Source organism: Melospiza georgiana, chromosome 5 (assembly GCF_028018845.1).
Source record: "Melospiza georgiana isolate bMelGeo1 chromosome 5, bMelGeo1.pri, whole genome shotgun sequence".
NCBI lineage: Eukaryota > Metazoa > Chordata > Aves > Passeriformes > Passerellidae > Melospiza > Melospiza georgiana.
The window spans coordinates 72811019-72835937 of record NC_080434.1 but is presented as its reverse complement, the minus strand read 5'-3'; the positions used below and the strand labels follow the sequence as shown (position 1 = coordinate 72835937).

General features: G+C 44.4%; 1 protein-coding gene across 1 annotated transcript in view; it reads right to left on the bottom strand.

The window, feature by feature from the left end:
• Positions 1–24919, bottom strand: part of FGFRL1 (fibroblast growth factor receptor like 1) — a 167601-nt gene that overhangs the window by 80423 nt on the left and 62259 nt on the right. Inside the window, exon 3 of the mRNA XM_058025096.1 lies at positions 3511–3783. Coding sequence (XP_057881079.1) covers positions 3511–3783 — 273 coding nt within the window. The remainder of the gene's footprint in view (positions 1–3510; positions 3784–24919) is intronic.

The following is a 24919-nucleotide window of genomic DNA, read 5'->3' as shown; positions in this document are numbered from 1 at the left end:
AGCAGGCAGAGAGGCTGGATACTGCTGAATTTAGTCACAGCTCTCTGTAGGATTTGGCTAAACCATCACCTTATTCTGCTGCAGCCTCCATGTAAATAACACTGGGGTGACAGCTCCTCACTTGCCAGTGGTGTGGCAGACCTCAGTTAGAATTATACAGCACAACTCCAAAACTTTGCAATCAGCTACTGAATATTTTCCAGATATTATTGATTAAATTTCCAGAATGCTCTCACGTCAACATGAATTATATTCTTTTAAGTCCTAGTGTTTCATGAATCATTTAATGCTGTTCTAGATCTAATATCTTAACCACCTTGCCCATGTCTGACACCTGTGTGCTTTTACATGTTTGGTGTTAGCAGTAAAGCTGGAATAAGAGGGGTTTTTCTCCTTTGAAGGAGTGGGAAAATAGAGAAGCCATATGGTGCAAGAAGCCTAATGAAGTTTTGTGCTTTCCAGAGCACAAACAAAACAGCTCCATCAATTTGATCTCCGTCATCAAAACTGACATGCAGTTGGTTTTAAAACACTGCCTCCTTCTCGAAAACCAACAAGGGATTGATTTTCTCTCAACCAAAAGTATTTTCACCAAGACGAACACGAGCATCTGGTCATTGCATTAAATGTCTGGGTCCTTTGAAAGAGTAGGTCAGTGATACCTTGTGTTTACTTGCAGAGCTTGACAGGAAAGACACAAGGGGAACATTTGTTTTCAGGGGAAACTGCTGCAGTGAAAAGCAATCGGTTTGAAACGCTACGTGAACACAACTGCACCACTGAAGAGAGGGGACGTAAGCAATCCATCAAAAATGGTCTGAGCAACAAGAATGCACAGGGGCACACTGTGACACAGGGAAAGAAGGCACAAAATAGCAGAAGAAGTACTGGGTTTAGCCACTATTTACAACAAGGATGCGTGGAAATGAATGATACTTCAGCCCACATGTCTGACACAGATTTAGGTTAAAGTCACCCTTGTCTTGGTACTCAGGAATCAATATTTGTTTGCATAGGGCTCAATCTCACACCCACAGAGGCCAGAGGGAGCTTGCTATTTCCTTCCATAGATGCCTGATGAGGCTCTAAATAACTAGGGTTTCTGCCCAGGGCTTTTCAGTGCCAAGTATAATGAATACTATTGTTCTTAACACAATTATATTTGATAATCCAATTTCCCTGAGCAACTGAATTGGAATTTTTGTCCCAATCTTTCCTGAATTCTAGTGCAACGTTTACCCTGTGCCTCCTGACTTTTTGTTTTCATTTGCTTCTGTCGTGTTACCAAGAAATAGGCAGAGTCTTCTTTGATTTACAGATACCTTGATGCCTCTGCTCTGGAATAATGGGATATGGCTTGAGTTTTATAGAAGACAAAGGATGACACAAGAGATCAACAACTTTGGCAACTTCCACATACTGCAAAAGCACAAGCAGGACTAAGCAGTTACCTATAGCATTAATTTCTCCACAGCCAAGAGTCTGAAGTCTGTATAGACATGACTCTGTAAGACTATTTCCCCTTCACCCTGTTTGTTCAGCGTAGCACAGAGAAGTGGATGAATGTGGCTAAGAAAGAGGTGAACAAGGAAAACCAAATCCTCAAACTATGTAAACTATAAGACAACTTTTGCAGCTCTATCCCACTGATGCTACAGGAGTCACCAAAGGGTTTCCCTCACAGAAGCATCTCTTTCCAGAAAAGATATTTACATTCTGGTCCCTTTCTTATACTGGCTGTGCAGCAAAGTGCATTCTCCAAAAATCACCCTGCTATCAGGTGATAATCCTCCATCAAGCAGCACGAAGCGTCTGCTACATGCCCTGAGCCCACAGCAGTTTCCTTTCCTGCTGCAAACAATAAAAAGGAGAAATAGAACAAAACCAGGCCAAGAGCCAACCAGTAGGCAGCTGGAAACTGCCCTAAACTCTGTCCTCACTCCCACCATCTCAAAGAAACAGAACGTTGTAGACCAGATGCTCAGAACACTGATCAGGCAAAAGGTGAGCAAGACATCTGATCTCACCCTCAGCTTTGTAACCCTCCCCTTGGCTCCCCCAGCATCCTCTAAAACACTGCTTTTCACCCAGCTCTTCTCCTTCTTCCAGCCAAGCCCCAGTGAGCACACTTCTGTGGCAGCCCCCGTAGAAGAATCTCTGATTACCCAGAGAAATGTCTTTGGGAGTCTTTGGAGTAGCCCCAAAATCTCATTGCTGGGCCAAGCAAGCCTTTTGAAAATGTCAAAAGCATTGCCATGAACCCATGGTCACTGAGACAGCATTTGAAGCTTTTTTAATCCTGCCTCCACCAAGATTTCTCAGGAGCCAAGCATCCCTGGGTTACATGCCAGCTCAGAGCTTTGTTTCAATCCAGATATTATTATTCCTGAAGACACCATGCTTTACAGCAGCTCAGCACATGGATCTCCCCGCTGTGCGTTTTCATACGGGTGCTCCACATTTGTTTTGAGAGCTATCCTGTTCCAACAGCAAACATAAAGATCAGTGTGACCTCTCCTTATCACACATCCTTTCCTGTGTGGAATTCATTGTGATCTGGACCCCGGTGGCCATTGCATCATTTCTGTTTATGTGTAACCTTTGGCACTCTGCAATCTTATCAGCGTGCAGCCGGCTGCAGCAGAAGATGCGCAGCAGCACCGCCAGCCCTGGCCATCCTCAAACACTGGAGGGGCCAGCTAAGAGTGGAGGCCAGTGAATGATTAGCAGAGCTGTAGGAGCTGTAAGACAGCCAGGATGGATGGAGATGAGAGATCTCTGCAGCCAGGTCAGGAACTCGGGGTTCATTGCAAAGGGCCTGGGTGCAGGGCCCTGCTGGGAGCTGCCAAACACAGCTCAGAGCAGGCCCGAGAGAAGAGAGGGGGAGAGAGGATGAGAGGGTGAGAGAGTAAGAGGGGAAGAGTGTAAGGGAGTAAAAAAGGTAAGAGAGTAAGAAGGGTAAGAGAGTAAAAGGGGTAAGAGCGCAAAAGGGTAAGAGAGCAAAAGCGTAAGAGAGCGAGGTTCCTGTTACAATACAATAAATCTTCTTCTGTGTTGAATATTCTGATTCTCACTAACCAATCTAGTACAAGATACAAATCTTATAGCATTTACATACTGCCTATAAGAATCATTACATTACCATACTGTGTTACATTTTAAACCCTAAAAACTCCTCTTTGGGCCCTTCTGCCAAGCTGTAGGGTCTGCTCTGACCCTTGGGCCTGTCTGCAAGCAGAGGGTGTTGTTCCATCAAAAGGGGATCACCTTCAGCTGGCCACACCATTGTTTTCCAGTTGTTCAGTAACTGAGGTATCTCAAAGCTTGCTTTCATTTCAATTTCCCTTACAGCTTCTATATTCTTCAAATCTTTTGCCAGGCAATCACATTTATAAGGCTTTCCTGTACCACCTTCCCCAACGCAGAGCAAACCTGCAATCTCTGCCGTGAAACGAGCTCTGTGTGTGGCTCCAGAGCAGGCGAGGCCTGGCGGGGCCCGGCCGCACTCACCGATGACGATGAGGGTGTAGTTGACGTTGGCGCTGCCGAAGCCGTTGGTGGCCTTGCAGATGTAGGTGCCCGCGTCCTCGCTCTCCACCTCCTTGATCTTGAGGCCCTGCTGGAGGATGCGGAACCTCGTCCAGCCGCTGTGGATGGTCCGCCCGTCCTTCATCCACATGGTGAGGGGCGGCGGGTCGCCCTCCACCGGGCACAGCAGCTTGATGGTCCTGCCCAGCCTCACGGACTGGCGGTGAATGACTTTGTCAGCGATCCTGGGGGGGCCTAGCAAAGAGCAGAGACAGCGACAGCTGTTATGGCTTTTGCCAGTGACACGGCACTGATTCAAAGCTGTGTCATCAATCCGGCCATTACACTGACTGCTGCACAGAACAGAAGGTGCTTACCAAAAACCACTTCCAACCAAAGCTGGAAATGTCAGCAATTACAGAGACTTGAAGGTGTAGCTTTGCAGCTCACGCTAACCCACCAGGGAAGCCTGGTTCTGAGGCTCTATTGCTTTTCCAGCATTTTCCTCTTGCAAGAAGGAGCCCAACCACAAACTTTCCTGGTGTATTTGGTAAAGAAACTGTAGTTGTTTTAAACCTAACACCTATCCCGAGGGTAAAATTAGTAACAGGAGTGGTGCTTACAACAAAACACTGCCCCACACCCCCCAAATGTTTTAATTCTTTCATGTTGTATGTACAGTAATTTCCTTTAATAGTCACCAGATGGGCTTTATCTGAGACACATAAGCCTGCAGTTGTTGAACACAGAAAATTCATTGAGGAGTGCTTCAATAAAAGACATAGCATAGCCTGATATGTTAACATTGCTTATAGTCCAAAAGAGGATATTTTTATAAATTTCCTTAGCAACCCTGCCGGTTTGACCCACTTGACAAATATTTGCTCTTTGTAAAAGGTGATAATTTCATACAAAAGAGAGTGTCCCTGGAATGTCAGACTAAAAACACTGTTTGCCACATGATAACAGGATGCACTTGGACAGGCCAGCAATCAGAAAAAAGAAGTGATAAAGACTCCAGCAGTGGGAATGCTCCCATAGCTGAATTCCAATTGAAATTCCTTCCCAAGGCTCTGAAAAGTTGAGAGACTTTTTCCTGCATCTGCCTTTTCATTAATTGCACAAGTTCTCTACACAGATTGCAATAGCAGGGCTCTTCCCAGAATAGTCTATTAATGGGTGTGATAATAAGTGCCCTGTTCTTGCACAAGGACAACATGTTTTGCTAAGAATTGCTGATGCTGAGTTGCACCCAAAACCCACAAGATGTTTGTGGGATTTGGAACTGTTCCCTCATATTTTACTCCTGTTCCTAACGTTTTGCAGGATTGGACCCACAGGGAATAAACTACAGAGCTCATATTTGCACTTCCTCATGACTAATTCCTATTATTCCAAAGTCTGCTTGATTTTTCCTCAGCATGACTGAGGCAGTACACACAGTCCAGCTCCTGAATGACTCCAGAGCTGCTGTTGCTGTTACTCATGTTGAATCCCACCCATGAATTTTGCAGCTTTGCTGGTGAAAAGAAATGCTGCTCAAGCTGAGAACAGAGTGGTGAACTAACTTATTAAAGAGTTTAACTAAGAGGCTGGTTAAATCAATGGGTCTGAGGCACACTGAGATTCTGATGAACTCCTAATGACCCAAAGTAAGGACCTTGAGAGCACTTATTCTGAAAAAGTCAGAGATAACAAAAAATAACAAAGAAGGCAAAGATAACACCCACCCCTTCACATCTTCTGCAGTCACCTGTGGGACAGATCATGGGGGAGATGGTATCCTCCCATACTCCAAGGGACTGGCAAAACACCATGAGAAATCCTGCCTGTCCAGGTGTTTCTAAAAATTCCAAATCACCCTTATGTTCTTCACCTTGTGAGATTTCCATCCATCTCTGTGGATGGAGAGACAACCCCAAGCTCTTTTGAATGCTGGTCTGACACAAATTGCATTGCTGAATATTTTAAAATGAAAATCCACCCATGAAAAGGGGCTCTGTGTATTGCCTTTGATAAGGCAGAATTCACAAACACTGGGTGAGAATCTGCCCCCAGTTTCTATTTCCCTACATGATGCACTCACTCAGTGCAAAGGAGCTGAAATGCCCAGACAAGTCCACAGACTTGTTGAAATTCTGGGCTGGCCCTTGGAGAGGTTCCTTTCTGACTCAGAGCCCTATCTAACCAAGTCAAACTTTACGAGTAGTTTCACTGCAACCTGCCTGTGAGCCAGGACTCTACTTCATGCATATTCAAATGACAAAAAACAGATCTATAATTAGTACTGGGAAAAAAAAATGCTTGGTGCAGGGCAAGCAGGGACAGTGGGGAGAGGAGCACTCTCCTCCCAGCTTGGAAGCCTGCTGTAGGCTCCTTCAAAACCCCTTTCCTTCCGACATTCATGGTGACTCCTGATGAATTTGGAGACCTGGAGGAATCAGATAGTTTCCCAGTCACGTCATGAGCTCCTCTGGGGCAGCCTGCACAGGCGGGGCTCCTGATGGCACCCGAGTTGCCTCTGGATCTGTCACATGTTTGGGTCAGTGGTAAGCTTGGTCCTCCTAAATGCCATTTTCCTTTGACTGACCTTTCATTCTGAGGAATTGTTGGATCAGTCCCTGTCACAGGATCTATCCGCAGACCTTTATGACATTTAGAAATGGGCGCGTTTCTTAGAGCCATTCTGCCTTAAAACATTACTGCAGCTCTTCATTAGCTCCTCCAGCAGCTTTCTCAGGAACAGGAATAAAACCCTCCCCTCACTCTATTTTCCTGCTCTGAATTTTGCACTTCTCAGTAGTGCACAGCTCTAGGACAAAGATGATAAGGCCTTGTTTCTGCTGTAAGTATTTCCATTTCATTACCCATCATCTTTGCATTAATAACTTTCTGCTCAAGCTGTACTCTCTGGAATCAGTGTTCTGATGTAAATATCGAGCACCATGGTAATTATTGCAATACGGTAATTTACTACAGTGTTTACAAAGAACCACAACATAATTCAGCACCTTCACATACGCCAGAGGCTTCAGACGCCCTGGCAAGCTAATGGTAGCTGGACCTCCTGAAGCTGGGCTACAGCAAGAATAAAATATTGATATCATCGGGATGTCAGTCTCTCTTTCTCATGTACAGGCATTCATTGGGTCTTATTTCACTACATATCTGCAGAGCCCTGCCTTGGGACTGCAACAGTGACGGATGAATGCTTTTCCAGTCAAGACACACTTTGGCACATCTCACCACTCTGCACCATCAGAGGCACCAGGGGAGGCAGCAGAGAGGGATAAGTTTGTTTTGAAAAAAGGCCCTTCTCCAATATCCTCTGGGCAGCGGGTGCTACTGACACAGAGCTGCCTCACACTATCCAGGCAAATCTGCACTATCTAGGCAAAAATATCTGCACTATCTAGGCAAAGACACCTTCCCCCTCTGAATCCAGATATTAGGCTGCTCAGCATTACTCAGGTTCTCTTGGAAATTAAAGTCCAAGGTTTCCCTGTAGCAGTTCCATCTCCTAGTGCATGATAAAAAGATGTAGTAAAAACATGCTGAGCCAGCCAATTTCCCGTGTGCAGCCCTGCTGCTGACAGGAGCTCCCCACCTTCCAGCACTGGTCCCCGACATGCCAGGGGGTGTCGAGGGGAGCAGAGTGCCCAGCCAGCCCTCCCAAGGCGCCGCTCTGGGACTGTCCCTGTGTCTGACCCCGCAGGGCTGGGGCGCGCGTGCGGGAGCGGAGCCCAGCACTCGGGCCCTGCAGGCTGGATACCCATCTACAGCTGCTCAGCCAGGCAGCCCCCCAGGAAAGCACCTGCTGCTTCACCTACAGCTGCCAGGGAGGTAAAAACAGCCTGAGCCCCGGCGCTGACTGACCTCCCATCCCTCGGCGCTGCCGGCGTCTGTCCCGTGCTCTAAGGCAGCAGTCAAGGGCAGATGAAATTACTGCTCAAGCAGCCAGAGTCATGATCTCTGCTCTCCTGGGCTCAGCTTTGTGTCATGTGTGAGCAGAAATGCTCTAATTGAGTGCAATACCCCATGTCTGCTCACTATAGCACTGCTCCTGCCTTGTCTGTGGGCAAGGCGACACCCCAGGAGCTGGAGAGCAACACCACAAGGGATCATTCTGAAACCTGAAAACATTTCATTAAACCAGGCTGTGAAAATAGTGACTTCATATATTTACCAATGCAAAATTAATGCTAATATGGATCATCTTTCTGGCCAGGGGGAAATGAATCCTGTCAACTGCAATGCACCTGCACTCACAGTCAAAGCTCCTGGATCCTTTCAAGGTGGAGCAGCAGAGAGCAAGTGCCCTCTGGCCCCGAGTGTAAATCCTGGAGGGCTCTCTACACTGTGCTCCCCCCAATTTCTTAGCCATTAGGCAGTGATTCTTGGAAACATCCACCTATTTTAAGTGCTGAGAACCTCCAATTGGTGATGCTTCTGAACACAGCATTTCCTTCCTGCAGTATTTTTTCACGGGATATAGGCGTGAAAACAAGGCCCTAGGTAGATATTCCATCCAAGATTTTTAGGCATTTTTGTAGTCAGGAAGGGAGAGGGAACTCTTGCAGTTCTCCACCAGGCAAGGACAGCTCTCTATGGCCACGGGGCATTGCTTTTAAGCCCCATCCCAGTGGAGAGGGCACAGTCGGTTCTACAGCCTGTCTGAACAGAAGGAGCTCGCTCAGAAAATTAAGCCCCACCTCAACACAAGCCCAGTGGGGCAGGTTTTCCTAAGTCCTCCTTGTCCTCAACCCAGTAATTTGAGAGACTAATTCCTTAATATTCTGTCTGAGGGAGAAGGGTGGGATTTGACATGTGAGGATGCGACTCGGGAAGAAGTGATGAGAATGCAGCTGCCTTCCCCCGTGCTTCGTTGTTATTCTTTCTCCAAACACAAACTAAATATAACTTTGCCCCATAACATTCAAATAATTTTAGTTACTAGCAGGGATCATGCCTGGAGTTCCAAGGGCCAGGGTGCAATCAGGCTTAAAATATAATTTAAACAACCCAGAACCTACATTTTCCACCATTGCTTGTAGTTTCCCCATCTGCAAATACATATAAACACAACCAGAAAGAAACCAACAAGCTCAGCCAGATGCCAAGTTTTCTGTTCAAGATCATATAAACTCAGTCAAACATTAACAAGGAAATGCCATGATCACCTCATTTGTTTTAAATATTTCTGCTCATATACATGCAGACAAGTGTGCAGATTTATTTGCCTCATTTACGAATACAAGCAACTGGAATCCCCATTCTGTTCCATTATATAAAAGACAGACTCTACACCTGTCTTGCTGAACAGCTGGGCAATTTTCAATTTATATCCACTATCCTACACCACAGAAAAGCCCCACTTGCTGCTCTGCTGCTGACACTGCTTTACCAGCATTCCTGCTCTCCTCCACAGTGCCTTGGGAAGGGATAGTAGCTGCCATTTCTCGGCAAAAGGAGTTATGTAAAACCCAAGAAAGCCTCTTTGCTTTAGCAAATAGCTATTTCCAGGAAGCAGCAAAAACAACTTCTAGTAGTGTATTTAAGATGCAGCAGTGGAATAGCCTGGAGCTTCCTGTCCATATTTCTCACAGTCAAAAACACACACACATGTAATTATATTTTCCTGGGCTGCACTGCAAAGTTCATGCACTCATTCAACTCATACATGCAGTAAACATGATTTACAGCTCTGTGTGAAAACCCTCTAAATATATGGTGTTTTGATAGTGACTCAAACCCAGCACTATAATTTAGTAACACCTAGCAGTGAAAGCTAAATGATTTCCCACTCCACATTCCTAACTTTCCATGAACCCCTTTTTACTGCTAACCTGGGGAGGAGATACTGCTTCTGCAATTGTTTGGACTTATCCTTGCTATTCCTACAACTGAACTGCACACTAATATCAAGCTTCACATATGGTGAACGCACCAGCACTGACCCATGTCCTATGAGACCATTTGCCATCACACAGTTCAAAGTGAACTTTATTAACACATTAAACATAATTACAAAGAGGAAATTCCAAGGAAGGTCAACAAGCCCGGACAGTTTCTTGGAATGGAAAGTAATTTATAATATCCACATACTGTATTGTAAAGTTTATAAAGAAGTTAAATAAGTTTTAAGAGCCCCGTGGGTTATGTATATTTTATTATTTAATACCAAACACATTCACTTTCTATGTAGATAAGACTTCTTTTGAAGTGCTGTGTTAGCAAATTAGCAAAGTCATTCACAATGAAGCACCCAAACAGCCCATCAACACATGGAATTAGCATGAGGGGCTGGAGTACCACAGATAGTGTATGTCCTATGAGGAAAATAGAGTAAGCACAGAAATGCTTCATTTCAACAGTGAGACAAAGGAATTGGACAGAGGTTACCAGCCAAACTGCTCATTTGGTGGAAACACAATCTCTTACACCAAAACTTGAGGCAACGTCTGGCCTTCACCATGCTCATCATGGTAAAACCTGAGCTTCCAAAGTCTTTACTGCCAAGGTGGTTCACAGCAAAATGAATTTTCTTTACCTTTCCAACACTTCAAAACGTACACAGGCAGCTGGAAAGGACCACCTAAAAGCCATGTTTGAAACACACATCCACAATTGCCTATCTTGGGGTACCTGCTGCTGCAAAGCTGGGCTGGACAATTCCTGCTTACAACCAGAGTTTAACCTCTTCTACAATAGTTTAACCCTCTCTACAAGACCAGCATGAGGACTCTGCCCTCACACTCTCTGCATATCATCAATACCATTATTTGTATTGGCATTTAGGCTGTAATGATGGATGAATGGACAGAGGCCTGGCTCTGCTAGGACAAACTCTACCAAGGAGCAAATCCCACAGGGAAGGCTTTACAAAGCAGTGTTGGGAACAGCTTCAATCAAGAGGAGTAGGTGTTCCTGCAAGAGAGGAGCTCTTGGCTCTCTGCACAGTTGGAAGCCATTACATGGAGAGCAGAACTGATAAAAATGCTTTTTGAGAGAGATAAAAGGATGAATGTGTTGCCCATGTATCCCATTAACTAATGGAATAAGCAGTTCAAAGGACTGGTGAATCCGACATCTTTTCATATTTTCAAAACAAAACAGTTTGCATTTCCAAAAGGTATTTGTTAGCCAAGTAAAGTAGGGGTCAGCGTGGGGGTAACTGGTCCAAATGCTTTGGTATGTGACATGAGGAGATCAGATTAGATGAGCTAATGGGTCCTTCTTGGCCTGAAAACATAGGCGCCCACAGACAAAAACAATGCTTATCAAAAACAATCAAAAGATTAAAGAAAAAACCAACAGCATCTCCGTAGAACAAAGACTCTGAGCGAGGAACACAAAAACACCACAAGTATTTGCTGACCAGCCCTGATGGCTGGCCAGGCTTAGGTTTGGAAATCATGGACTGTTTGCAGAAGCAAGCTCCAGGCTTGGGTGCATGGCTCAGCCCAACAACCTGATGGAGAAAACAGATTTGCAGATCCATTTCACAGCAAGTGAAGTGCCATATATTCCCTTTCTTCCCTCCCTCTGTGGTAGGAGTTGCTTTGCTGATGAAATGGGTATTTATTGATAGCACAAAAAGTACCTGACATATTTTTACATGAGTAATAACTAGCCCCTTGTGTGAAGGCTGCCAGTAAATCTCCTACTCTAGATGTTCCAAAACTAAGAAAACTAGAATATCTGGGAATGTGTTCCATTTAATTAAGTGCCCTGCATACACATTTCACTGACATTTAATAAAATAGTTATTGTATGTTGAACAATTGGCACTTGATTATTGCTTAGATTTATTAGTTCAACAACAGTAGATGAGATATGTATCTCTTATGTAATTTCTAAAACCTTTGAGCATATGTTTCCAATAATCAGTTGGTATTTATTTAACATGAAATTACCATCTTATTAAATTAAATGTGCATGGGTGACATTCAATTTCAATTGTTGCCGAACATTTTTTCAGCAGCAAAAAATAGTAACTTTATCCCTCAGATTTCAAGGTAGCAAACGCAAAGGAGAGTTAAGATTACTTCAAATTACTTTTGAGGAAACAGACTTCATATGCTGGAAAGTTTCTAGCGTGGAAGAAGTGATATTATTTATTGTTTCTCAAGTGCTGCCAGTGGGATTAGTGTGGGCCAAAGGAGAGGACTAATATTTCTACTCAAAAGCTAAAATTATACTGACGGTGCAGTTCAGGTATGCAGCTCAATGGATAATCAGAAAACTTTTCTTAGAGAAGCGATAAGTACAACAAAGGTGTGTTGGCACACACACCCTCACAATCTATCTCTTCCATTCCCATTCAAGAAGGCAAGCCCATCTAAAAAATGTCATTCCTAATTCGTTGGGCATTTTTTCAAAAGAAATGGCCTTAAAACATGGCTTCAAGATTTTAAAATTAGAAGGGTTTTTTTTTTTTTTCTTTTTTTGCCTGCTATTTCCAGGAAGGACAAACTGCCTAATTCTGGAAGAAACCTAGAAATCCTCTGGCTTGAGGGAGGATCCAGAACCCAAGTGAAATTCCATAGCCCCAACCTGCTCTCTCCAAACCTAACACAAAGCTCCACCATCTCCACCACAGGTCACAGAGGGACCATTCCTGCCAACACAAGACATTTGTTTGCTTCCCATAATCTCTGGGAAACAATCCAGTCAGGCAGCCCTGAATTACCTTCTGGGTTGGATCTACCCAAATTTTAACATAAATACCATTATACTGTGCCCTTCCAACTATTCCCCAGCCATGCAAATCCTGCTTCACAAGCCCAGCAGATTTTCCAGCCAAATCGCCCACATCTTTAAGACTTTCAGTAAAACAAACCAAGCACTCCACAAGACTCAGTTTAATTCACTTTTTTTTTTGGTAACAAAACTCCCCTTCGAGCCAGCAATAGCAACCACATTCCAAATCCCCAGATTCCAAAGATAGGTGTTTATTTCTAAGACAACCTGCTAATTGCTGTCCCCTTCTGTGTCCCTCCTCCCTGCACACAGCATTTTGCCACCCATCCATTTAATCTGAACAGTTCCTAGAAAATAGGATGCCCAAGTTCACGTTTGGTGACGCAGACCCCCCTTGAACCTTGGCAGTCAATATTTAACCCAGTCTGAGCAGTGTGCAGGGTTTAATAAGTAATTAGACGTTTCCCTTATGGACAGGCTCTTGTGTGAGCACTGTGCAAGCAGGAAATTGTAAGTGTCATTGTTTATGTCTGCAGGAAAACAGAAACCATGATGGTTGACTCCGTGCCATGCACAGGAACGATGCAAACACAGACCTTTAAATAGCTGGTTTGCCTTCCTGCTAGCCCACAGCAGCAGGTTTTCAGCCACAGACTGACACAGAAGCCTTTTTCACTTGTATCCAAGGAATCGGTTTTCCTCAAAATACTCTTAAAAACTTTTTAACCAGAATTCACTGTAAGGTATAAAAGTGGAGAAGACTTTAAACTCTTCCATCCACTGCTGGTTCCTATTGGCCTTTCCCAGTAGCCAGGATGGAAAAGGTGTGATTAGTGCACTAAAAACTCAGAAGAAAACCGTCCTGAACACTCACTCTCGATCATGAGACTCTGCCAAAACATCCCTAAGCCTTCTGCTGTTGGGAAATCAGTGGCAGTGCCCTGCATGGCAAGGCTGCTCTCAGCCCTCCCTTCCCTCTGCCCTCGTCTCTGGGGGCTTCTATGTTTGGTCACCACAAAAGCGTGGTAACAACTGTTTGATGGTGACCACAAAGAGATAAACATTGTGGTATTTAAGAACTGGAGATATTTTCAGAGGCTTCTCTAGAACAGAAAGCATTTCCAGCTGAATGGCTGCACAGCAGGCTTGGTATGGAGACTTTGGCAGAACTGTTTTCCTATGAGAAAATCACATTTTTGTCAAGATGCAAGACTTTACCTGCTTTTCTCTTCCAAAGAGTTTTGCCTGGTTTTCTCCCCTTTTCAGCTTGAGAAATATTTTGTGCAATAACTTTGGTCGATCAAAGTAAAACACACACAAGCAAAAAAGTTGTGGTTTTAAAAGTATGTTGACTAAGCAATGGTAATATTTTTTAAATTGGTTGTTGTGTTCCTAAAATCTGAAAATAGAATTGATTTTGGACAGTAATAAACAAATAAATATATATATTTTTTTTTATTTATTTATTTTTATATATATATATATGTGTGTGTGTGTGTGTGTGTGTATAAATATGTGTATATACGTGTGTGTGTATATACATATGTCTGTGTGTATATTTATATATATAACTTGTCCTGCTCTGAAAGAAAAACTAAAAGTAAAAAGACAAATCTTGCTCTAAAAGAAAAATGCAACTCACCTTTAAGACAGCAGCATTTTAAAATCTGCCTGAAACCATTCACTGCTGCCCTACCAAAACCTCCATGGTAGGCGTGATAGGAGCTGGCTCTTTCTCTCTGAATTAAAATCTCATCATAAAGGTCTGCCTTACATATGGCTATATCAGTGTCATAATCTGGACCAGAGACATACTTTAAAATCAATTTTTTGATCTTCACCACCAATTATACTTTGCTTCACATCATGAAGCTGGTTTGGTGCACATGGACTAAGCTGCTTTTGTATGAAATTGAGCTGCAAGGGGCATTTAGTTCTCAGAATCAGACTAAAGCTATTCTGAAGTGAAACACTCCTCTGAAATGGAGGTGCCGCATCCTCAAAACCAAATGTTTTCCTTTATAGATCCCATCTTCCCAAACCCCACCAGCTGCTAATGCAGACAGTCAGCAACTGCTACCTGGGCCCCAGGAAAAACAAAAGCAGAAGCTGTCCTCTGGCATTTCCATTAACGAGCACTCAATCTACATGACCAAACTGGAGCTGATCCAGAATAAACTCCCAAAGTGCCTTCAGTGTGAACATCGCCTCCTCAGCACCAAATATTTCACTTGAAAGATTTGTTCCTGTTGTGCCATTCTACAGTCTAGCCTATACACACCTGCACATCACTTCCAGGAGGGGAAAATACTTGAATGCACTTTAAAATAAAGTTTTCCCAGGGTTGATTAATTGAAAACCTACATTTAAACTCAACAGACACCAAGTCTCCTGCAGAGGGAAACTATCACTGAATTCTTATAGCATTCCCATCTGGTTCCTGCTCTTCAGACACTGAAGCACACACTACCTGATGTAAAAACACAATAGACTCACTGGGACAGAGGCAATGAAGCTTTCTGCAGCCTGCCTGCATCTGGGAGAGCTTCAAACAGACCCACTTCCTCTGTCCCTCCTCTGGTTTGCTCCCAACAGGGTTAGTGCACTCTTAGCTGGCTTTATTTGGTTTACTACCAGGAGAGAGTGACGACTTCTTGCTCTGTCACACTTACTATGTCCAATTGCACCACCTAGGACTGCCAGAGGCTGTGCTGTAATGTCCTGGGACTGTTCAGCTTCTAAATCAGATAAAACCAGATTTGCATTTAATCTGGTATGTCCAAAGGTCTGCTGCACCCCTTGCTGCTCAAAAGCTGCCTGATACCACCTGGAGGAAGATATTCCTCCTGTACCTCTACTGCACACCAGCATGGCATGTGTCAGGATGAGTGGTACTAGCAAACCAGCACCTAGCAGTGTGGGTATTGTAGGTATACTGCAAACACATATTTAAAATATAAATCCATTTAGATTCCCCAAACTATGAATCTGGAAATACTTCTCCTTTGCTGAAGGTCCCACATTGCCTGCCTTTCATCCCTGTACATCAAGATGATGGTAATTACTATTTGATACACAAGCAAACTCCCAACCCCCTGTTCTCAGCACAGCTTTATTTGAGCTGCCCAAACTCCAGCAGCTACAGAGGCACACGGGAGTTGTGCTGACACTGCTCCGTGATTCCGAGTGACGCCGTTCCGCTGGCGGGCTGCGCGCTGGAATGTAACATCACATCCAGCAGGTAGATAGAGCCACTGGAATATCAATTAATGTGCACTCCTATTACCTCAGTGTCTGGTAATGCGCAGTCCCTCCTGCAAGTGGAAGGGGGAGAAGCCTTGGGAGCACAGGCTCTATCTAGGAAAAGCTGTGCACGGAGAAATATTGTCTCGATGCGGAGCTGCCCGCGTCCCACGGCGCACGTGCGGGTACCGGCACACGCACGGAGCATCAGCTGTCAGCAGGAATTCCTGCCTCACTCCCAAGTGCTGCCACAGCCTGTCTGCACAGCCTGCCCCGTTCCTGGGCTTCCCCGCTCGCTAAAATAGGTTGTACTGCTCAAGTGACTTGAACTTGTTCCTGAAGCCACGTCAGGAATCACTCCGTGCTGCTTGCTGGCATTTCTGAGCAAGGAGTCAGGAGGTCAAAACCCAAGGTCAGAGAACAGCAGGCATGCAGGATCCCTTGCTGTACCTGAGGCTGGAGAAATCAGCACATTCCTAATCAGCAGCTAATCCCCTAATCTTTATTGCATGTAAATTCCAGCCCCTTCCCAATGTCTGTGCCATGGTGTTCTCCAATCTGATTATGGTGAAGCCCCATTGGAAGACTCGTCGATAAAAGATGGAAATGTGTAAAATCGATTTGCTGTATATCACAAACAGCGCCGCAAACCCCTCCGGGGATCAAAGAACTGCCATCAAACAGCAACAAACAGAGGGCTGTTAAAAACACTTCTTATCTAATAGTGGATGTGACTATTTAACAAAAGACAAAATTCACTTCCGAAGGGAGAACAGTGCTCCATTGTTTGACTGACAGTAAAGATCAGTTCATGACTTAGGCAGTGTAAGAAAGGTCATCATTTAAGGCCAAGCTGTAAAAGTGTGAGGGCAGAAGACAAGAGGGTCTAGATGCACTCTGACTCACAATTTACTCCACCAACAATCTCAGCTTTACTTCCAGAAGGTACAGCAGCAGCACTACGGACATGGAGCAACTGGTCAATTATTTTTGGTCAATTATTTTGTCATTTAGCATTTATCTTGGTATGAAGCAATAATCATGGGTAGGGCTGAGCAAAACACTTCAGCTTTTGGTCCTGAGCTCAGTCAAGCTTTGCCTGAAATGGCCCCACCAAGAGGGTCCAGAGCTTTGGCCCACTGGGAACAGCCTGGACTCCACTATTTTAAGTACAGTGGTTTTTGAAAACAATAAAATTTGATAATGCTTCTAAAAAATAAAATATTTTGGCAGGACCCCACTCTCCTATGTCACTTTCCTAGGGTAAATATAAGGGAAACAAAGCCTCCTTCATGTAATTCACCAGAAGACACAGAAAAATTCTAAACTGGAAGAAAGCAGAGGCCAATCCAACTCCTGTGTTTCATCCATTGAGGGGACTTTGCCAGAACCCACAATTTTAATTTTTAAATCTTGTAATATTAGGTGCTTGTTTCTTACTGTCTCTTTTCGGAGGGCATGATCCTGAAGGAGAATCTCCTGTTTATTTAAACACAAAAGAAAATTTGTGACCTTTGCAATTGTGGGGAATCACTAAATGCTCTGAAAACAGGAAACAAATAAATAAAATCCAATTTGTTCCAATTTGTTGTAACATTTAAGCTATTTCAGCCAGAGAACTGGTTTTTGTGGGGTTTGACCAAGGAGTGTTGAACACACAGGATTAGTAACGCGAGCATTTCCCACCAATGTGTCCCATGTGATTTTTTTTTAAGCATCTTTATGACATGCATTAACAAAGGGCTGCACTGGCTGTGGGATCCAATAGCTGTAGGATCTGAAATAGCTTATGCTCCATTCACCATACAGGAGATTATAAGCAGGTGTCTCTCCTAGAGAAACTGGCACATTACAATCAACAGAAAGCTGGCTCATATTCCCAGATGTTTGTCATTATGGGAAGCAGGGAGATGTTAGGGTCAGTAAAACCACACTGCTACTCTTGCAGCACCTACAGTCCAAGAGGGACTTCAGTAGCTCAGCCCTGCCATTGATAAAAGTTTTACAAGACCTCTGCTCCAAACAGCCCTGAAATCAAAGGTCTGTTTACTTAGCCTTTGCTTGCTGGGCTTTAGGATAGTGCAAGGAAGATCAAAGCAGGGACCTCGTTTAACATGTCCAAGTACACAACCAGCAAGTCTGTTTATGTTGGATTCCTACACGCTGAGAGTGCTGCTGTCTGTCAGCACTTCAGGCTCATTTTCAGCAATATTGGGTGAGGAGGGAAATATTCAGAAAGACCCCACAGATTTTGGGCCTGCTGAAACAGAAGCCAAAGTCGGAGCAGGGAGCTCTGCTGGTAACTGTGACTGCCAAGGTCAAACACAAACTCCTTGCAGGGAAAAGGAAACCTCCATGGGTCAGAGACCTCTGGTCTCTACTGAAGGGCTCCACCACTAAAATGCAGCTGCAGTCTGCATGAAGAGCTGGAAATGCATTTTGGCTCTGTATAATTTGGTTCTGTACTATTTGGTTCCATATAATTTTTTATTGACGATGCATAAAGAGATTCAGTTTGGCACTGGTAAGGGATGACACCCTGATCACCTCATGCACAGAAAGAAGGGCAACAGCCACCAGCAATTCACATCTCCCACTGATACCTGTCCAGCCCCACACTGGGGATGGGACAGTTTACAATGACAGGCAATTTATTAACAAAGCTTAATTTCCAATGGCCCTACATTCTGTGGAGCCATTTGCCAGGGCCTATTAAGGGGCAAGAATCTGCTGACATCTTCATTTATTTATTTGCTTGCTTCTCACTGTTGCATTAATGTCTCTTTATTTAGAAAATTCATCTATATATTTAGAAAAGGCTGAAGATTTGCAATGGCCTTTGTTCCAAGCATGGTGGCAGTGGGATGCAGCACAATCAGAATCCCTTCTACATGACTTCCCACTTTCACCAAGTTTGAACTTAGTATCTCTCACATCACTCCTTCTCAAACAATGTGTGTGAAATTGGCTTAAAGGCTTAAAAGCTACTGGAAGGGATGGAGATGGATTGACCCTCAGAAAATGTCACCTCATGAATTTCATCTCTTTAGGACATCAATGTAAAGACCGGCCAGAAAAGGACAGGTATGGAAAGGGTGCTCAGACAGAAGGAGACAGCTGGTATTTAACTTTGGAAATAGGGCTCTTTCTTTGAAAGATTTATCCGAGGATTTAACCCCCATCTGGTATCACAGCAGAACCTCCACCAGAAAATCAAACAACAAAAACGTTGGGATGGATCCACTTTATGTCATTCCTTTTACTTTTCTCAGTGTCCTGTTAAAGTTTCCTAGGAAAACCCTTTCATGTTCTGAGCAATGTTGCTCAAAATAAATATAAACCTGGGACCTGCAAAAGGCAGTAACCAGTGTAAGGAAAGCTCCCAACAGACTGCTCGCTCTGGAGCTGCCTCCTGCATCTCCCTCTGAAATACCCAAAAAGGCAGAGACAAGGCACTGGACTGGCACTGGCCCATAGATGAGCCCAACAGAAACAAATTAATACCTGCTGCTCCTTCCCTTGGCTTCACAGAGGAGTAAAACTGTCTAAGTTAGTAAGTTGTAAGGACCATGAGGAGAAAATCTCACAAACTGTGGGCTGGAGACTCTTTAGGTCTCATTCCCACCCATCTCTCTGGACTATCTGCAGAAATGACCCTTTAAAACAGAGACAAGTAAAAGGGAAGAGAACCTAATGAATAAAGTACTTTCTTAGGTCCTTGATAGTCACACAGCAAGGGTCACACAAGGTACCAAAGTGCCACAAATTGCACAAAGCTGGGGACACCTTCCTCTCTCGAGGTGCTGTGAGGACACACACCAGACTGCAAGGCACCCTGTGATCACAGGCAGATGGGAACCTGGATGGATATGCAGCTCTTAAAACTCACCAAACCATCTTCTCAGTTTCCCAGGGGAGATCCTTTCCCCAAGGAGGCAATACAGGCAGCTTTGTTCCACCTCCTTCCACTGCCTCCAGTCAAAATCCTCATCTAGACTCCTAAACCATTCTCTCCCCCTCCTCCCGGCCCCAGTGTCCAATCCCTTCGTGCACTTGCAGACAGTTATTGTCCCCTCAGGTGTCACTTAGCCAAGCTACACACATATTTACAAGCAGCTCTTTTAATCTTCTCACATAAATCAGTCCCCAGTTGTCTGATCCGATCATGCGGGCCTGTCTCTCTCTGTCCGGACGAAAACCTCGCCTGTCTCCCTGACATCTCCTGGATGTCGAGCTGTCAGCTCAAGCTCAGAGCTCTTAATCTTCCTCCCCCTCCCCACCTCCTTCCTTAATTGCTGTGGACACTGCTACTGTCCTGCCCGTCGCTCAGGCCCACAGCCCTGGTGTTATTTTTGCTTTGCTCTCCCTCCAGCTCTCCCCATCCTGGCTCAGACCCTGAGCCAAAGTCTTTCTGCAGCTCCTTGATAAGCCCAGCCCTGGCTGCCCGTCCACTCACTTGGAGTTTGCATCCAGACTCCCATCGTATTTCATCAAGACTCCTCTGCTCCAGCCTTGGCAATGCACACTCTTGCCTCATCCATATTAATTTTTTTTCCTAGGCACTGCTCTGGCCACTTCCCCCTCTCCTCACATCCACCTTTGCCTTTCCCTGCCACATCAAACAGCTGCTACTTTTCTTCACTTGTCAAGGCTCCTCTGGCCTCTTCCCAATCACTGTTCTGCTACCTCTTCCTTACCAGAGGTCCACCCTCTTCCAGCTGTGCCAGATGTCCAGGCTCTCTCCTGCCTTTTTACATTTTTCAGAGAAAATCACAGATATTTCCTTTCCTAGGTGTTTCCTTCCTGGCTCTCTCCCTGCACATGCCCCTAAAGCTTTCCTGCACCAGGAACCACCATCACCGGTCAGCAGCCAAGCCTGGCATCCTGCTGGTCCTCATGGCCAACAGTCACAGACATCTTTTTGTGCAAATCTTTTCTTTAGGATTTTCTTGCTGAAGCTGAGAAGTTTCAGCAACAAATGTAAACAATGATTATCTGCTGCTGTGGAATGCAACAGGTCCACCGGTGATGGGCCCCTCTTAAATGTTTATAATTAATGGCCAATCAAGACAGGGCTATCTCGGACAGAGTCTGAGAGAGCTGACTTTGTTATCATTCTTTTCTATTCTATTCTTAGCTTAGCCTTCTGAGGAAACCTTTTCCTTTTCTATTTCTTTTTAGTACGGTTATAATGTAATATATATATCATAAAATAATAAATCAAGCCTTCTGATCATGGAGTCAACATTCTCGTCTCTCCTTCCACCTGAAGACCCCTGTGACCACGGTCACACAACACCATCAAGCAGTTTAAAACTAAAAGAAGAAGAGATTTAGATCAGATGAATGGGAGAAATTCTTTACTCAGCGTACTCTGGAACAGGTTGCCCTGTTAATCTGTGGCTGTTGCATCCCTGGAAGCGCTCAAGGCCAGGCTGGATGGGGCTTGGAGCAACCTGGGATAGTGAAGGTTGGAAATTGATCTTTGAGGTTCCTTCTAACCCAAACCACTCTATGATTATAAGATTTTCTGATTTCACTGCTGCTTTGCTCCAGCCATCTTCCTGCCATCCTCCTTCATCTCATATCCCCAGGGAGCTCTTGGGGCACAGCTTTCTTGTGTCCACACACCTTGCACAGTGAGGTGAAGGCCCTGAGCACAGCAGTGACACACACAAATCGTGCTAATCACAACAGCTTCACTAGCACCTCTCTGCTGATTATCCTCATTTCTGCATCCACAGCATTAATGTATAATTGCATTTTAACAAGCTTCATTAGCACATTGCCTTAGTAAAGCTTAACACAGCCCAAGCACCCAAGGAAACCTCATGGTTCTTTTCTGCTCAATATAATTTCCAAGTCTTCTGTAACCTGATTTGTTAGGAATAACCTCAGGGCTGTAAAGCTTTTCTTCTGCCATCCAGTAATTAAGGAATAATTTGTCACGGAGCAAGTCAAGCTGCAGGGCAGGAAGGCCCCGTGCAACACAATGGAGCTGTGTAAACCAAAGCCCTGGGTACAGGAACAGAGCATCCCTCCCCTCCTTCTTCATTAGCCAGGAGCTGGTGCTCAGCTCCTGTAAATGCTGCACAGACCCCGCAGTAATGCAGCTCATTACCCTCTGTAAATGCTGCACAGACCCCACAGTAATGCAGCTCATTACCCTCTGTAAATGCTGCACAGACCCCGCAGTAATGCAGCTCATTACCCTCTGTAAATGCTGCACAGACCCCGCAGTAATGCAGCTCATTACCCTCTGTAATGCTGCACAGAGCCCTCAGTAATGCAGCTCATTACCCTCTGTAAATGCTGCACAGACCCCTCAGTAATGCAGCTCATTACCCTCTGTAATGCTGCACAGACCCCGCAGTAATGCAGCTCATTACCCTCTGTAATGCTGCACAGACCCCGCAGTAATGCAGCTCATTACCCTCTGTAAATGCTGCACAGACCCCGCAGTAATGCAGCTCATTACCCTCTGTAATGCTGCACAGACCCAGCAGTAATGCAGCTCATTACCCTCTGTAATGCCGCACAGACCCCTCAGTAATGCAGCTCATTACCCTCTGTAATGCTGCACAGACCCCGCAGTAATGCAGCTCATTACCCTCTGTAAATGCTGCACAGACCCCGCAGTAATGCAGCTCACTGCCGTCTGTAATGCTGCACAGACCCAGCAGTAATGCAGCTCATTACCCTCTGTAATGCTGCACAGACCCAGCAGTAATGCAGCTCATTACCCTCTGTAATGCTGCACAGACCCAGCAGTAATGCAGCTCATTACCCTCTGTAATGCTGCACAGACCCCGCAGTAATGCAGCTCTTGCTGCAGGCAGAGGGGTAATGCAGGGAATTATGCAGCTCCAGTGCACCCTGCCAGCACACACTGGCTGTGCCTCTGCCCCTCCTGTATTTTTCTGGACATGGTGCAGAAAGGTAAACAGCCCCTTGCCAAACCGTACTGCTGGCATGAGCTGTGTGATGGAATAGGATTAAGAAATGGGCTGCAAAGCTTTTTTAAAGAAAGTTTTATGAAGCTCCAAAGGATAACTGAAACTCCATATTTTTAAAAAAAATAACCAGCTTGGGAAGAAAAATATGAGGAACTTAGGAATACAACAGATTGAGCACAGGTAATACATCTATCGAGTGTGAGGGGTATTTCTGTCTGGATAGACCTTTTCCAGCCTTAATACTTTTCCCAGTTATCTCAGTCACATCAAAGTCAAACACTTTCCCAAGCATTCCTGGAAAGATGCTTCCTGTTTTGGTGAGGGAGAGGGTATTTTTAAGTAAAAAATGATCTGACTGTGCTGACTGTGTATGAATCCCAGTCACAAAACCAGAAATAGTTTTGCAGATGGAGGTTGTTACCTGATTTTTTTCCCTTAACTTCCATAGTAACCAGATTAAGGAACTGCTGGCAAGCCTCAGTAGCATTTCCAAAACCATATGTAGGAACAGTATGGCAGGAATAGAAAGCTATAGAATATCAACAGCTACATGGCCCCAGACAGCTGTCTGTGAGAGCAGAAAACATGGGGTTAATGGCTCTTTTATACTTTTCTTTTAGCACTTGCAGACAACTGAGGACTGGTATGGAGACCATTGCTGGAAATTCTCCATGCAAAGAGACACACTGATCTTGTGAAGTGTCAGCAACACTCAATTCCCATTAATTTTAAGGGAGATCAAAGTTGTCAAGCATTTTGTAAGGTATTCTAAATCTGTGGACAGATAGGCTCCCATCTCACTATAAAAACTGGCTGTCCCCCAGCAAACCCCTCTCACACCTTTATTTATCCATGCTTTGCAATTTTCCAGCTTAAGCACATAAAGAAGAACAAAAACCCAGTTGTCAACCATCTGATACTACAATAGTTGATTCTTAAGGAATATATATACTTCTCACATCCTACTACCATATTTTAATGTTCAGAGGTAAAGGAAAAACTTCATCCATCCCCACCTTCTTCCCCCTTAACCAGACAAATAAGGCATTCAGCTTGTCTGAATTTAAATTTTTATTGGAGCTGATCCAGCAACCAGAGTGCATTGCTAGAAGCCAAGGTCCCGCTTCCTTCAATACACCTCCTTCATTCTGACTCCCTGCTTTTGTACAGCTCTGGTAATCTCAATCTGTGGTCAGGGATAGGATAAAATTTCAGCTATTTCCCCCCTCAACTGCACAGAACAGGGCTTGCTCTTAAATCAAAAGCCCTGCACCCTAAACCTCTGGTTAAGTACTTAACTATAGGCAAAGTCTTTGAAATCATCACAGGCTTCTTTTTCTTAGATATAGTGCTGAAAACCACAGAAGTGAGCCCAGATCTCAGGAATATCAAAGGTATTCAGAGGAAAGTGGGGGAAGGGGGCTCATAGGGTGGCTCCCCCAGTGCTTTCTTGGCCTGATCTGAAATAAATGGCATTACCAGTCCTCACCAAAAATGTAAAATTTCCTCACTTGTTCTCTAGGGCATAAGAAAATATTGTAAACTGAAAGAATTAGGAGGAGACAGCACCTGCAATCCAAGCAGAAGTCACTTTTCTGTCACTGCCTTGGTAAATGACCTCCACCTTCCTGCACAGGATGGTGCGGCTCCCACACACCTTCTACTGATGTTTAGATTTCCCTCTCTCAGTACTTCTCCTTTTTTCCTCTCATTCCCTCTACAAACAGTAATTCAAGAGCCACGATCACCCCTTTGCTTGGCTTCAGGTCTCTTGCATGGGCTAAAGTTACCTCCAATTCTCCAGCATGGTTTGGGGAATTTATTTATATTCTGTGTTCTGGACATAGACCCCATGTCTTGCCAAGGGCTCTCACGGGTATTACAAAAGGAACACTGACAAATATTTATGGAACCTAAAGTGAAATTCAAGACACTGTTAAAATAAAGTTTGCTTTAGGTTTTTTGGTTTTTTTTTTTTTAAATTCTCCTGAAGAATTGACCTGGCTTTTTTGGCAAAAAGACTAATCCAAATGCTATTGGTATCTTAGCAGCTCATAAGAACCACATGCTTCAAATAAAGCCATTACTATCAGACATGCTGAGTGGTTCAATTAAACAAATATGAAAATAGACACTTCATCCTGCTTTAACTAAGTGGGATCATTTCACTCCTGAATCCAGAATGACAATGAAAATGATATAGTATTTATAGAGCAGCTTTTTATCCTGAAAGATCCCCAAGGATTACAGAGACCCTGCTTCACACACTACTGAGATGCTGCCCCTTCCAGGGAGGAACACGTGAGCTGTCCCACTGCCCTGAGGAATGGCACAGGGCAATGCAGACAGAGGAGCAGACAAGAATTCCACATTCAGCTGAAACTATAGAAAGGAATTTAAGCACACAGAATAGAGAATGTTTAGGCTGGAGCACATCCAGCACAGAGGAGGTATAGTGATCTGGTGTTTCAAATACAGAAGTTAAGGCA